Source organism: Bos indicus, chromosome 24, assembly GCF_029378745.1.
Source record: "Bos indicus isolate NIAB-ARS_2022 breed Sahiwal x Tharparkar chromosome 24, NIAB-ARS_B.indTharparkar_mat_pri_1.0, whole genome shotgun sequence".
Lineage (NCBI taxonomy): Eukaryota > Metazoa > Chordata > Mammalia > Artiodactyla > Bovidae > Bos > Bos indicus.
Window position 1 is genome coordinate 37,287,398 of NC_091783.1, and position 16,245 is coordinate 37,303,642.

At 36.9% G+C, this 16,245-nt stretch overlaps 1 protein-coding gene across 3 annotated transcripts in view; it reads left to right on the forward strand.

The window, feature by feature from the left end:
* The window catches only part of SMCHD1 (structural maintenance of chromosomes flexible hinge domain containing 1), a 127,464-nt gene that overhangs the window by 5,860 nt on the left and 105,359 nt on the right, over positions 1–16,245 (forward strand). For all 3 annotated transcript variants that reach the window (XM_070778868.1, XM_070778867.1, XM_019986735.2), the window contains exons 2-5: positions 6,781–6,856; positions 7,601–7,762; positions 10,727–10,809; positions 11,451–11,581. In XM_070778868.1, coding sequence (XP_070634969.1) covers positions 6,781–6,856; positions 7,601–7,762; positions 10,727–10,809; positions 11,451–11,581 — 452 coding nt within the window. The remainder of the gene's footprint in view (positions 1–6,780; positions 6,857–7,600; positions 7,763–10,726; positions 10,810–11,450; positions 11,582–16,245) is intronic.

Here is a 16,245-nt window from a genome sequence, read left to right on the forward strand (position 1 = left end):
ATGGAGAGAGTGTATGAAATACTTGTATATGCTTTTCAGATGTATATCAGTCTTAATTCAATTTGACACAGTTTTTTAGTAATTATAAAAATACATGTTTTGTTCTACAGGATATATAACCACATGATCTAACAGTTGGGATGTTGCAGAAATAAAGTAGTAAAGAACTGAAAAATAAAGACAGTCTTAATTATATAAAAACCTAATAAAGATGTGTGAAGACAATTTTTTTTTCTGTAAGCAAATAGAATCTTTTCTCCATCAGTGTATTGTCTATAGCTTCATTTCTCTTGGGTGTAATTGGGTAGAATATGAATATTTTTAATTTTACTAAAGTATACCAGATTGCTCTTCAGTATGGTTCTAGCCCTGTCCACAATGTGTAAGTCCATTTTCCCTCTATGGAAAGCTATACTTAATTTGTTTTTCCTTCAAAATATAGCTGTCTTTTTAATAGAGCTTTTATTTAAATTGAAGTAAATAGTTGATTTATAGTGTTAGTTTCAAGTGTATAGCAAACTGCTTCAGATGTACACAAACACACAGATGTATATGTGTGTATATGTGTATATACACCCACACAGACTCAAACTTTTTTGGATTATTTTCCATTGTAGGTTATTATAAGGTAATTGAGTATAATTTCCTGTGTTGTACAGTATGTTCTTGTTCTTTATTTTATATATGGTAGTATATATATGGTTTTTGTTGTTCTTTGGCTGTGCAGTTTGCGGGATCTTAGTTCTCCAACCAGAGATTGAACCCAGACCACCATAGTGAAAGCACTGAGTCCTAACCCCTGGACTGCCAGGAAATTCCCTAGTGGTGTGCATCTCTTAATCCCAGGCTCCTAGTTTATCTCTCTCCCCTGCATTTCCCTTTGGTAACTGTAAGTCGTTTCCCATGTCTGTGAGTCTGTTTCTATTTTATAAATAATTTCATTTGTATTTTTTTTTAAGATTCCACATATAATTGGTATCATGTGATATTTGTCTTTCACTTACTTCACTTCATCTGATAATCTTTGGGTCTATCCATGTTGCTGCAGATGGCATTATTTCATTCTTCTTTATGGCCGAGTAATACTCCATTCTTTGTGTGTGTGTCTACGTGTGTGTGTGTGTACACACACTACATCTTTATCGTCTCATCTGCTGATGGATATTCAGGTTGCTTACACGTCTTGGTTATTGTAAATAGTGCTGCTATAAACATTGGGGTGCTTATATCTTTTCGAAATAGAAATTTTGTCTTTTTCAAGTATATTCCCAGGAATGGGATTGCTGGATCTTACAGTAACTCTGTTTTTAATTTTTAAGGGAACCTACATAATGGTTCTTCATAGTGGCTGTAGCAGTTTACATTCCCACCAACAGTATAGAAGGATTCTCTTTTCTCCATGTAGACTTTCTGATGATGGCGCTTCTGACCAGTGTGAGATGATACTTCATTTTAGTTTTGATTTGTATTTGTCTGATGATTAGTGACATTGGGCATCTTTTCATGTTCCTGATGACTGTCTTTGGAGAAATGTCTTTTTAGGTCTTCTGCCAATTTAAAATTTTTTTTTTTTTTTTTTTAAATACTGAGCTGTATGAGCTGTTTGTGTATTTTGGAGATTAATCCATTGTCGGGTTCTTCATTTGCAAATATATTCTCCTATTCTGTGGATTGCCTTTTCACTTTGTTTATGGTTTCCTTTGCTGTGCAAAAACTTATAAGTTTAATTAGGCCCCATTTGTATATTTTTGCTTTTGTTTCCATTGCTTTAGGAGACAGATCCAAAAAAAATAATGCTGCAGTTTATGTCTAAGAGTGTTCTGCCTATGTTTTCCTCTAAGAGTTTTATGGTATTCAGTTTTATATTTACATCTTTACTCCATTTTCAGTTTATTTTTATATTTGGTGTTAGAGAATGTTCAAATTTCACTTTTTTAAACAGGTGGCTGTTCAGTTTTCCCGATACCACTTTTGGAGAGATTGTCTTTTTCCATTGTATATTCTTGCCTCCTTTGTGGTAGATTATTTGACCCTTAGTACATGGATTTATTTCTGGGCTCTATTCTGTTCCATCGACCTATGCATCTGTTTCTGTGCCAATACTATACTGTTTTGATGATTCTACTAGTTTTGTAGTATAGTCTGAAGTCAGGGAGTGTGAGTCCCCCAGCTCTGTTACCCTTTCTCAAGATTGTTTTGGCTTTTGTGTTTCCATACAACTTTTTAAAGTTTTTTTTTTTCTAGTTCTGTGAAAAATCCCATTAGTAATTTGATTGGATTGCCTTGAACCTGTAGATTGCTTTGGGTAGTATGGTCATTTTAACCAAATTGATTTTTCCATTCTAAAAACCCAGTATATCTTTCCTGTTCGTGTCATCTTCAGTTTCTTTCATCCATGTCTTAAGAGTTTTTGGAGTACAGGTATTTTGCCTCCTAAGGAGGTTTATTCTTCAGAAGTTTATAAGACATTTTATTCTTTTTGATGCAATGGTAATGGGATTGTTTCCTTAATTTGTCTTTCTGATCACTTGTTAGTATATAGAAATGCAAGATTTCTATACATTAATTTGTATCCTGCAATTTTACTGAATTAATTGATGATCTCCAGTAGTTTTCTGGTGGTGTCTTTAGGATTGTCTATGTATAGTACCATGTTAGTAGATTTCTGTGGTGTCTTTAGGATTGTCTATGTATAGTACCATGTTAGCAGTTTTCTGGTGGTGTCTTTAGGGTTGTCTATGTATAGTACCATGTTAGTAGTTTTCTGTGGTGTCTTTAGGATTGTCTATGTATAGTACCATGTTAGCTGCAAGCACTGACAACTTTACTTCTTTCTTTCCAGTTTGAATTCCTTTTATTTTTTTTCACTGGTTACTGTGGCTAGGACTTTCAAAACTATGTTGAATAAAAGTGGTGAGTGTGAGCATCCTTGTCTTGATCTTAGAGGGAATGATTTCAGCTCTTCACTGTTGAGTATGTTGTTAACTGAGTTTGTCATATGTGGGTTTTATTGTGTCGAAGTATGTTCCCTCTGTAGGGAGATTTTTTTTTTTTTTTATCATAAATGGATGTTGAATTTTATCAAAAGCTTTTTTCTGCATCTACTGAGATGAACATTCAGAAAACTAAGATCAGGGCATCTGGTCCCATCACTTCATGGCAGATAGATGGGGAAACAGTGGAAACAGTGAGAGACTTTATTTTGGGGGGCTCCAAAATCACTGCAGATGGTGACTGCAGCCATGAAATTAAAAGACACTTGCTCTTTGAAAGAAAAGTTATGACCAACCCAGACAGCATATTAAAGAGCAGTGACATTACTTTGCCAACAAAGGTCTGTCTAGTCAAAGCTATGGTTTTCCCAGTAGTCACGTATTGATGTGAAAGTTGGACTATAAAGAAAGCTGAGTGCCAAAGAATTGATGCATTTGAACTGTGGTGTTGGAAAAGACTCTTGAGAGTCCCTTAGACAGCAAGGAGATCCAGTCAGTCTATCCTAATGGAGATCAATCCTGAATATTCATTGGAAGGACTGATGCTGAAGCTGAAACTCCAATACTTTGGCCACCTGATGCGAAAAACTGACTCATTGGAAAAGACCCTGATGCTGGGAAAGATTGAAGGCAGGAGGAGAAAGGGATGACAGAGGATGAGATGGTTGGATGGCATCACTGACTCAAAGGACATGAGTTTGAGTAAACTCCAGGAGTTGGCACTGGACAGGGAAGTCTGGTGTGCTACAGTCCATGGGGTTGCAGAGAGTCAGACACGACTGAGCGACTGAACTAACTGACTGAGATGATAATGTGGTTTTTATTCTTCGGTGTGTTCATGTGATATATCACATTGATTGATCTGAGGATGCTGAAAAATTCTTGCATCCCTGGATTAAATTCCATTTGAACATGTTTTATTCATTTAATGAGGGCAACCAGTCTGTTCTGAAGGAGATCAGCCCTGGGATTTCTTTGGAAGGAATGATGCTAAAGCTGAAACTCCAGTACTTTGGCCACCTCATGCGAAGAGTTGAGTGAGTCTGAGTGAACTCTGGGAGTTGGTGATGGACAGGGAGGCATGGCGTGCTGCTATTCATGGGGTCGCAAAGAGTCGGACATGACTGAGCGACTAAACTGAACTAAACTAAACTATGCTTTATGTTATCAAGACTTATACTTTTTGCCAGCCTCATGGGAGTGATATCTGCTGTGTGCTAAGTCACTTCAGTTGTATCCAACTTCTTCCACCCTATGGACTGTAGCCCGCCAGGCTCTTCTACCCATGGGATTCCCCAGGCAAGAATACTGGAGTTGGCTGCTATGTCCTCCTCCAGGTTTAATTTCTCTGATAACTAGTAAAGATGAGCATCTTTTCATGTTTTCTGGTTTTTCTCCTTTATGACTTGGATTTCTTGTGTATTTTCAGGAATGCTTTTCTCTCTCAATATTATTTCTGTATTTTTCCTCCACAATTTTGGATTAAAATGTAGCTGCTTTAGTTCTCTTGGGGTTTATTTTCATGTATGTTGAGATGGGGATTTCTAAAATCTGTTTCTGTACCATTAACTGTCTCAGTATTCTTTCTTATCAGTTTGTAATGTCATTCCACTGAAATGAACCTACATATACTCATCCACATTGAACAGTTCTTATTTGCCATGCGTGCTTCATTTTTGCCTTTTGAAGCATAGTCCAGGCCTTAGTTTACTTCACTCCTGTATGCTTCAACATGCATTTTATTATCACACCATCAAAATTAACATTTTTAATGGTATTATCTAACAGTTAATTCCATGCTTAGATTTGTTTGTCTCAAAAATGTCTTTTTATTGTTGGTTTGTTTAATCAGGGTCCTTGTACTGAACTTGGTTTTTTATGTTTCTTAACTTCTTTTAAAATTTAGAGCATTTTAGCAAAATACCTTCCCCCAGTCTTTTTGTTTTTCCTAACATTGACTTGTTGAAGAAATCAAGTTGGTTTGTCTCTCATATTCCATATTCTGGATTTGTCTATTCCTTTATGGTGCAATTTAGCTTGTTCTAACTCCACATATCCCACAGACTAGAAGTTATTTTTAAAGACTTATAATTAAGATTTAGGCTCAGCTTCTCTGGGGTGGGGGAGAAAATACTTCATGGGTGGTGCTGGGACTTCATATGACATCACATCTGAAGGCACTTAATATATGGCTGTTTCACCCACTCTGTTTCTTACCACTGCCAAGTGGTGTGATCGAGCAAGTGGGATTCAAATGGGTTCAGCTGGCTTCTTTAGTAATAAAGCTTTAATTTAATGGTTCATTTATTGATAGTGCTGTTCTGATTGCCATTCCTCCATTTTTATTAACAGAAATTCTCTGCCTCCAATTGATGAGGCAAAAGAACAACTTTGCTTCATCAGTTAGAGATACATGGCTACCTAGAGATACATGGTTACCCTGAAATCTGTTGGTACAAGAAAGCAGCATAAATGGTCTACTTGCCCTTTACTTTGCTGGTGTTCAGAGTGGGGAGTTGGTTTTCAGTTAGCTTCAATAGTGACCAATAGGATTTTTAGATCAATATTGAAGACTTGAATATCATTAGTCTAGATTTTTTTTTTTTAGTAATCTTCTGTGTAAGGTTGGTTTAAATTAACTAGTTCATCATTACCTGAAATAGAAGTCAAGTCTTTTAACTGTGTGTTGCCCTATTGTTTGATTTTGGAACGAGGATGTGTTTTTTAATTTTAATGACATGTAATATTTTAATGAAAAGATTAACTCATTTTTCTAATTCTTATATTTGTTTTTTTGTGAAATTTCAGGTTTTCATGTGTTTTTTTGGTCATTTACTTTTTCCCGTCCTTTTATTGTTCATGTTTTTTCCCTCTTTGTTGACTTTGATCTTGATTTATGAAGGCTTTTTCTCCTCAGGATGTTAGCACTTTGTTTCGTGTTGCAGTTTACTCCCCTCGTTTATAATTCGCCTTAGTTTTTTTCAAGTTATACTTTTGGAAGAGGTTATAATAGATACAATGGAGAAGGCAATGGCACCCCACTCCAGTACTCTTGCCTGGAAAATCCCGTGGATGGCGAAGCCTGGTAGGCTGCAGTCCATGGGGTCGCTAAGAGTTGGACACGACTGAGTGACTTCACTTTCCCTTTTCCCTTTCACGCATTGGAGAAGGAAATGGCAGCCCACTCCAGTGTTCTTGCCTGGAAAATCCCAGGGACGGGGGAGCCTGGTGGGCTTCCGTCTATGGGGTCACACAGAGTCGGACACGACTGAAGCGACTTAGCAGCAGCAGCATAATAGATACAAAGGTTCTTTATACAGACATCCTGCATAGCCTGGCAGTCTTTATCTCAGTGTTGTAAAGTATTAACCTCTATTTTTATTTAGTACTTCTGTTTTTACATATTTAAGTATTTAATATATATGAACATAAGTGTTAATGCTTTCCTCCAAATAAGTTTACTTTATATATCGACACAAAATAATATGTCTTTTGTCTAAGAGAGCTCTGCTGATGTTAAACACTTTCAAAATGTTCACTGTTCTTAGGTGACATAAAATAGCAGAAAAATCTACCTTGTTAATAAGCAAATAGGTAATTTATAGATAGATTTGTGGTTAATTATGCAAAGGCAAAATTTAAAAATGTTAAAACATATTTCTCAGAAAAATGTAGTACTGTTATAATATTATAATATCCTTATCGGTATTTTCATATTTTTGTAAACTTGACTAGGGCATTTATTTCCTTTCTATAATAATTGATTTTATTCTGTTATTTTTGGTAGACACTTGGCATTTCACCTGGAGAGAAATTTGTCATTACAACAACCAGTAGGAAAGAAATTACCTGTGATAACTTTGGTAAGCAACGTTGCGTTTATGCCTTTATATTTAATATGTTGGACGGGGGAGCCTGGTGGGCTGCTGTCTAAGGGGTCGCACAGAGTCGGACACGACTGACGCGACTTAGCAGCAGCAGCAGCAGTACATTACAGGGTAATGACTATTTTATTACCTAGATAAGCATCAAAAACCATTAATATTTTTGTTTACTTTGTTGGAATGGGGGAGGAAACTGGCTCTACACATCTACTTTGTGCAGAGCTCATACTTGTTGAGCATGGTTATAAGAAAAGAGTTGATATCACTTAATGGCTATAAAAGATGAGACCTTGCTCAACATCCAACCACAGGTCTTCTGCATGGACCCTTAAGAGCTACTTCTCCTGACCCACTTGGATTCTCCCATTAGCTTTTTCTACCCGGTTATGTTCTAAGATGTGCCAATTTTTTCATGCCTGATTCCTTTTTTGATTTAATCATTCTTCGCATTCATATTGATAACCACTTTAATTAGTTCCTCATCTGATTTTCTGTGACAGTTTGACTTAAGAATTGAGTGTTTCAGATGAGTGGAAGTATTTGGACCTATTCCACTGATATTCTTAACACAGCATAACTGATTATAGATCAGTCCATTGTTTGGGGATTTGCCTGTATGATTTTTAAAGTCATTTCATAGATACAATTTATATATTTAAAATTATAATTTCATTGTGTTTTGGATGCTGACTTAGCACTTAAGATGTTACCTCTTGATTTCAGATGAAACTGTTAAAGATGGAGTCACTCTATACCTGCTACAGTCAGTCAATCAGTTACTACTAACAGCTACAAAAGAACGAATTGACTTCCTACCTCACTATGACACATTAGTTAAAAGTGGCATGTATGAATATTATGCAAGTGAAGGACAAAATCCTTTACGTAAGTATTCCCTTTGTACTAATTGTGATAAACTGTCACTTACCTTTATTCCCTTGATCAGACTTTTAAAAAGTTCTTTCATTCTACTTTACTCAAAGACTATGATCAGTTCTTGTGAGCCTCCTTACTTCATCTCTTCATCACAGTGTATTTGTTTTTATACCTAAGTCATCTTACATCAAAGTAAAGATACCTCTCCTTTTAAAACTAACGTAGAATGAGAATTCATTCCTTTTCAACTCATAAGAGATGGTTCCTTACACATCTACCTCCTGTACACTCTCCTTTCCTGTTGTTCTTCCTAGCTTCCTAAACTCTTCTCCCAATTATATTTGTTTTACCTTGCATATTTTTTGTAGCTGTACTGCACAGCTAAGTGGTTTGTGTTCCTTATTGTTTCTTTATAATTCCCTCCCACCTTTACTATTAGACAGTTTTTATCCTACCTTAGATTATTTTGATTTAGAGAATCTCTTCCATCTGGATTCTGCGAAAGTGTTCAGGTATTCATTATAAGCTTTCTTTCTTTCTTTTTTGAACATATGGTTTGTGGGATCTCACTTCTCTGACCAGGGATTGAACCCGGGCCTTGACAGTGAAAGCCTGGAATCCTAGCCACTAGGTTACCAGGGAGCTCCCTATAAATTTTCTTTCTTTTTAAAAAAATTTATTTGTTTTTGGCTGCGCTGGATCTTCATTATGGCACATGGGCTTAGTTGCCTTGAAGCACATGCTATCTTCCCAGACTAGGGATCAAATCTGTGTCCCCTGTGTTAGCAGATGGATTCTCAACCACTGAACCACCAGGGAGGTCCCCTGTAAACTTTCTTACTAAATATTTTTTTCATTGTATATGCATTAGAGTTGGTAGAAAATTAGAAAACATAGATAAACAAAAACAACACAGAGAATATTCCCATCTCTGCCACCCAGATGTAACCACCACCAACACTTTGGTGTTTATCATTTCTGACCTTTTTATATATATATATATATATATATATATATACACTTTTTTTTTTTTTTTTTGGTATTATATGGTGCATACTTTTTTTTTTCCTTTTGTTGTGCCACGTAGCTTACAGGATCTTAGTTCCCCGACCAGGGATTGAACTCAGGCCCTTGACAGTGAAAGCCCAGAGTCCAAACTACTGGATTGCCAGGGAATTCCTGATGCATTCTTTTTTAACCAACCTTTTAATTTAAAATGTAATGAACATCTTTAATATGTATGTCAATATATATTTATTTTAGGGCTTACACAGTATTTAGATAACATAATTTATTTGAACACTATATACTATTGTTGTTGGGACTTCCCTGATGGCTCAGAAGGTAAAGAATCTGCCTGCAATGCAGGAGACCCACGTGGCGCTAGTGGTAAAGAACCTGCTTGCTGGTGCAGGAGATGTAAGAGACATGGGTTCAGTCACTGGGTCGGGAGGATCCTCTGGTACGGCAACCCACTCCAGTATTCTTGCCTGGAGAGTCCTAGGGACAGAGGAACCTGGCGGTTTATAGTCCATGGGATCTCAAAGAGTCTTGCATGACTGAAGCAACTTAGCGCACAGACACCCACACACACACTGCTGTTACTAGACATTCAGGTTATTTCAGGTTTTTTTTTTTTTAATTGTTACAAATGACTGAATATTCTCGGGACTAATTCTTCTTGTACATCCTTACCTTGACTGCTGTTGTTACTGCTCTCAGCTGCAGAGCCAGGCACTGTGTCAAGCACTTTGTGAGCATTTTCTCATTTGATCCTTAATCCTGTGTGTTAGCTAACATGAAGGTAATGACCTTATTTTGCAGAAGTAACTAAGATAGCCACAGTTCTACTCTCTATAAAGTGTGGTCTGTTCAAGCTCCCTGTACATCACCTCTACTCATTATTGAGCTTGATACAGTGGTCGGGCATCACACCTAAAACTGAATTTTTCTGTCCTTCGTCTGAATTTTCCCTTTACGGAAAAAGAGGACCGTTTTTCCAGTCTTCTAGAACAAGCACTCAAAGCCACCTTGGATTTCTTTTTCTTTCTCCTTTTATATCTAATCAGATACTAAATTCTACTCATGTTTTCCTTTGAAATTTCCCTTAACTCTTTTTCTTCCCATTTCCTACAGTGTCCCTACTTTTCCATTTTCTAGTTAATACCCTTCACTAGATCTTTATACATATCTGATTTGTGATGACTACTTTCCAGCTAGTTTATAAACGGAGCCATCCCCTACATGTTTAGCGTTTGGAAGTGCTTGCTGGAATGCTACTTTGTGGGTTAATTACAGCCTAAGTTATGCTTAAGTAAAGAGACATTAATTTAGTATGCTCACCCTTTTAATTAAGGAGATAAAAGTGGGAAGTAGTTTGGATACTGACCCTGCCGAAAGGAGAATGTTAGAAATAGTGCTGAGCCACTGATAAACTGAAGGTCAGGCTGGTTGTATAGTAGGAAATTAAGAGCAGTTTTGTGTCAGTTAAGCAGATACATTCTGCCATTTCACAAGTTGGTGTTGCAAGATACCTATATTTAAATCAGCCCTTAATAGACACTTTTATATTTGTCCCGTATCCCTAAATGTGCTTAGTTTGACTTGTGCATGATGTAAGTATGTACCACAGACTACTATTTGATTTTATGGTTATGGTCTTCTGTTTGTCTCTCATGTGTGTATGTCTGTCTTTAGATTATAAACTCCTTGAAGCCAGGAATCATGGCTGGCTCACTCATGCTGTGTAGTGCCATACAAGTACTGGTTGGTAACTGCTTTTTTATGCTGGTGGTGATTGATGATGCCTTACTATGTTTGTGTCATTAGGATCAGGATAATACTTTAATTTTAGCTCTTTGGAAAATAAAAGTGATGGCTTAAGGTACTTCAGAATTCCTTCTACTTTGAACTTTTATATGAAGTATTTAGGAGGGAGAACTTAAGCAGTAATGTTTTCTCACTCTCTTCCAGCATTTGCTCTTGCAGAATTAATTGACAATTCATTGTCTGCTACTTCTCGTAACAATGGTGTTAGAAGAATACAGATCAAATTGGTAAGAGAATAATACTCTAAATCAAATTAACTTGTGTTTTTATGGAAGTACTGCAGGTTTATTGGAAAAAAATTAAAATATAAACTAAAAGTAGAAATAATTGTCTGATGTCTCTTCATTAAAATTTTTTCACTTGCCCTTTTCCTATGGATATATGTATACATGTATGTGTGATTATAGTGTACATTTTGTTTGTGATCTTCTATTTTCCCTTAGAAGTAGATTGTAAACATTGCCATATTATGGCTATTCTGCAATGTAATACACCACTGATGCAATTTGATTTATTGACTAATATAAATTATGTAATCATTCTGTGGCTGTTGAACATTTAGATTTGTTTCCCTTTGTTTTTGCCATTGTAAGCAGTGCTGGTAGCAGGAGCACCCTTATAGATCTTTGTACACATCTCTGATTAGTCCTCAAGCTACATTCTGAAAAATGGAATTTCTAGGTTAAAGGACATGAAGAATTCTAAGGCCTTTGATTCATACAGCTGGAGTGCCTTTTAGAAAATTGTATTAATATACACTTCTCCAGCAATGTATGAGTGAGCCCAATGAATCACATTTTTTATATTGAACTTTTCATGTTTTTAATATTGATACAACTTTTCCTGTCTTTTTGAACTTATTTCATAGCATTTTGATGAAACACAAGGAAAACCTGCCGTTGCAGTGATAGATAATGGAAGAGGAATGACCTCTAAACAGCTTAACAACTGGGCCGTGTATAGGTTGTCAAAATTTACAAGGCAAGGTGACTTTGAAAGGTTAGAGAACCTTACTCACTTTTTTTATGGGCAGCTGGGTATTTTAATAAGGAGAAGAACTCTTCTATTTCTTTAGTTATATACATTGTCAGCATATTTATTTAGAGTTTTATAGTAAAATAGTTTTTAAGGTCAATACTAAAAAAGTCAAAACTGCATAAATCATATTGTACCCTCCATTGAATGATTCTTTCTGCATTTCCTGAAGTGTGTAGGAGTTATGTTGGTATGTTGCCTACTGTGGAGTTTTCCCCCTTTTCTTAATAACTTAAGTTTGGAGAAAGCTGTATAGTGTCTAGAGCAGTAGAATGTTTTTTAAGTGGGCTTTAGAAATCACCTGATACCTCGTGCAAAATGTCCAAGGGAACCACATGTAGTTCTCTGGAGCTTACTGTGGCTCTTTCAGGGCTCTGCTTTACAAAACGTTCACAGCTGTTAGGGAGTAGAGTCTAGTCAAGAGTTTTGTATGGGAATATGTTTGTAGAAAATATCCTGAATGAGAATGTCATAAAGGAAACAATGTATACTCAAAGCTGTCAGGGATATAAAGTTTTAGCTCCTTGAGATAGTTGAATTCTACTTAGAGGCATGACTCACTGTGGGATTGATGTATAAGCTATGTTTTATAATTTAGGAAACACACTTGGGGAGAATCTGTTAACATTCTTATTAAGAAGTTAGTATTTATTCATGTCCTATTTCCTTTGCTCTTAGTTGTGTCAAGGAAAGTCACCCAAGTTTAAGGATCTGTCTCAATAATGTGTAAAATTAATATAGTTAATGCATTTGCCTTCTCATTTCTGAGATTTCAGCACTCAGAATTTTCATCAACTTTGTAAAGCCTTCCAGTGCCATGATGAGAGGCAGTAAGTAAAAAGCAAGGGCTCTGGGATCATTTGGCCTCGTCTGAATTCTAGCTTTATTAGTTGTATGACACTGGTCAAGGTACTTTACTTCTATCTCAGTTTATGTATCTGTAAAATGGGGATAATACCGCCTAAGGTTTTGTGAAAACCAAATGAGTTAGTGCATGTAAAATCCTCAGAGCCTGGCAAATAATGATAAGCAGTCAGTAAATACAAGCTATCATGGTAGCTATTCGGAGAAGGCAATGGCAACCCACTCTAGTACTCTTGCCTGGAAAATCCCATGGACAGAGGAGCCTTGTAGGCTGCAGTCCATGGGGTCGCTAGGAGTCGGACACTACTGAGCAACTTCACTTTCACTTTTTACTTTCATGCATTGGAGAAGGAAATGGCAACCCACTCCAGTATTCTTGCCTGGAGAATCCCAGGGACGGGGGAGCCTGGTGGGCTGCCATCTATGGGGTCACACAGAGTCAGACACAACTGAAGTAACTTAGCAGCAGCATGGTAGCTATTCCTTCTCATTCTTGGCCTCAGATTTTTCTCCAACTGTTGTTCTTCACCATTTTCATGAGTACATGCCACTTCAAGGATTTATAAAATAGCCATAAAGAAGACAGTGATCTTTTGTAGTCTAAAGATAGAATTTAGCATAAGATAGAAATATTCGGTAGAAATGAAAGGAGGACAGATGGCAGACTGGGGCAAAGGGTCAGAAAAATGTTAGTTAAATCAAGTGGAAGAGTTGAAAGAAGTGGAGCCTACAGTTTGTTAAAATTTCTTTAGATTTTAGCACAGCACAAACTTTTAAACCTAATTCAAATATTAGGGAAATTTTAATTTTTGGAAGAAATCTACCTGTTGCTGGGTCTGATCCTAGCTTTATGGATATTGCATCCAGAAACACAATTGTTGTTACAGCTGTCATGTACTCATACTGTATTTGAATCCAGTACCATCAGTCCCTTAACTCAGTCCAGTTTCTGTTAGTGTGAGTTGTAACCCTCCTCCCCTGCTCTTCTCTAACTTCTACTCCTATAGAAAAAAATGATCAGTTGTTTTACTGCTTCCAGTTAAGTTGTTTTTTTTTTTTTTTTTTACTGGATATAAGGATGTTCGTATATAGGGAATAGGCTATGGAAGAAAAGGAAGGATAGCCTAAAAATACAAAGCAGCTGACTGTCTTGACTATAGTTTATGTTGTAGTAGAGGAAAAGCCTAAAGTAAACCAAAAAATATATAAGCACTTCAGTTATCGATAAGAAAATATCAAGTAACATGTTAGAGCCTGATGGCTGTCTTCTTTAGGTGAAGTGATTAGGAGAAGTGACCTCTTTGAGGTTACATTTCACTTGAGGCTGGAATGATTAGAAAAGAAACACCCAAAGTGAAAATCTAGGGGAAGAGCATTCCAAGTAGAAAGACATCAGCAAAGACAAAGACCCTGGAACTGTGATCACCTTGTTTGATTTGAGAGACAAAAAGAAGACCAATGTACTTAGAGCATTTTGAAGAGGACAGTAGGGGGGGATGAGTTGAGAGTTCTATTTTGACAATATTCTTTATAAGTCTCATTCACTTTGGTACAACCCTTTCCTCTCTTTTATTTTGAAAAATTTCAGATTAATAAATATGTTGTAAAAACATATCAAATAAAAACATGTCAAATAAAAAGCCAGCAATAAGTCAGAAAATCAGTTGTACTACTCCTGTATCCTTCACCTAGATTTATGTTAACATTTTGCCACATTTGTAATCTTTTGTTTATGTATGTATGGGTGTACACATGCATGTACACAGAACACACAGTTTCTCTTTCTAAATCATTTGTAAGTTGTAAACTCGATGATATTTTACTGCTTAGTACTGTACCATGTATTTCCTTCACAGTTATGTTCTCATAAATAGCCATAATTTCATTATTACACTCAACACATTTTTCAGTGATTCAAAATAGCTAATTATAATGTCCATATTCAGATTTCCCTTTGCCATGTCTTTCATGTCTCCTTTATTCTATAATTCCCCATATTTGTCTTTCATGAAGTCTTTTTTTTTTTTTTTTTTAAATAGAGTTCAGGCTAGTTGTAGAACAGTCTACCCTCTGGATCTGAGTGTTTCCTGAACACTATTCGTTCCCTCAACATTTTATAAATATTTTCAAACATACAGAAAAGTTGAAATTCTGTAGTCAATACACAACATATTCATACTAAGCTTTACCACATCTCTTTTTATTCCACTAACCTTTCAGTTTAGTTCAGTCTCTCAGTTGTGTCTGACTCTGTGAGCCCATGGAGTGCAGCACGCCAGGCCGCACTGTCCCCATGATCAACTCCTGGAGCTTGCTCAAACTCATGTCCATTGAGTCAGTGATACCATCCAACCATCTCATCCTCTGTTATCCCCTTCTCCTCCCGCCTTCAGTCTTTCCCAGCATCAGGGTCTTTTCCAGTGAGTCAGTTCTTTGCATCAGGTGGCCAAAGTATTGAAGTTTCAGCTTCAGCATCAGTACTTCCAATGAATATTCAGGACTGCTTTCCTTTAGGATGGACTGGTTGGATCTCCTTGCTGTCCAAGGGACTCTCAAGAGTCTTTTCCAACACCACAGTTCAAATGCATCAATTCTTTGGCACTCAGCTTTCTTTATAGTCCAACTTTCACATCCACACGCAACTATTGGAAGATCCATAGCTTTAACTAGACTGGCCTTTGTTGGCAAAGTAATGTCTCTGCTTTTTAATATGCTGTCTAGGTTGGTCATAGCTTTTCTTCCAAGGAGCAAGTGTCTTCTAATTTCATGGCTGCAGTCACCATCTGCAGTAATTTTGGAGCCCCCAAAAATAAAGTGTCTCACTGTTTCCATTGCTTCCCCATCTATCTGCCATGAAGTGATGAGACCAGATGCCATGATCTTAGTTTTCTGAATGTTGCGCTTTAAGCCATCTCTTTCACTCTTCTCTTGCACTTTCATCAAGAGGCTCTTTAGTTCCTCTTCACTTTCTGCCATAAGGGTGGTGTCATCTGCATATCTGAGGTTGTTGATCTTTCTCCCGGCAATCTTGATTCCAGCTTGTGCTTCTTCCAGCCCAGCATTTATCATGCTATACTCCACATAGAAGTTAAATAAGCAGGGTGACAATGTACAGCCTTGACGTACTCCTTTTCCTATTTGGGACGAGTCTGCTGTTCCATGTCCAATTCTAACTGTTGCTTCTTGACCTGCATACAGATTTCTCAGGAGGCAGGTCAGGTGGTCTCGTATTCCCATCTCTTTCAGAATTTTCCACAGTTTATTGTGATCCACACAAAGGCTTTGGCATAGTCAGTAAAGCAGAAACAGATGTTTTTCTGGAACTCTTTCTTTTTCGATGATCTAGCGGATGTTGGCAATTTGATCTCTGGTTGTTCTGCCTTTTCTAAAACCAGCTTGAATATCTGGAAGTTCACAGTTCACGTATTGCTGAAGCCTGGCTTGGAGAATTTTGAGGATTACTTTGCTAGCGTGTGAGATGAGTGCAGTTGTGTGGTAGTTTGAGCATTCTTTGGCATTACCTTTCTTTGGGATTGGAATGAAAACTGACTTTTCCCAGTCCTGTGGCCACCGCTGAGTTTGTCAGATTTGCTGGCTAACCTTTAGGTCATTAAAAAAAAACCTGATAGACTTTAAAACTTTAAAAAAATTACTAAATTATTTTTGACTGTGCTGGCTCTTTGTTGCTAATGTGTGGGCTTTCTCTAGGTGTGAGAGCAGTGGCTTCTCTTGTTGCAGAGCACTGGCTCTAGGTACACAGACTT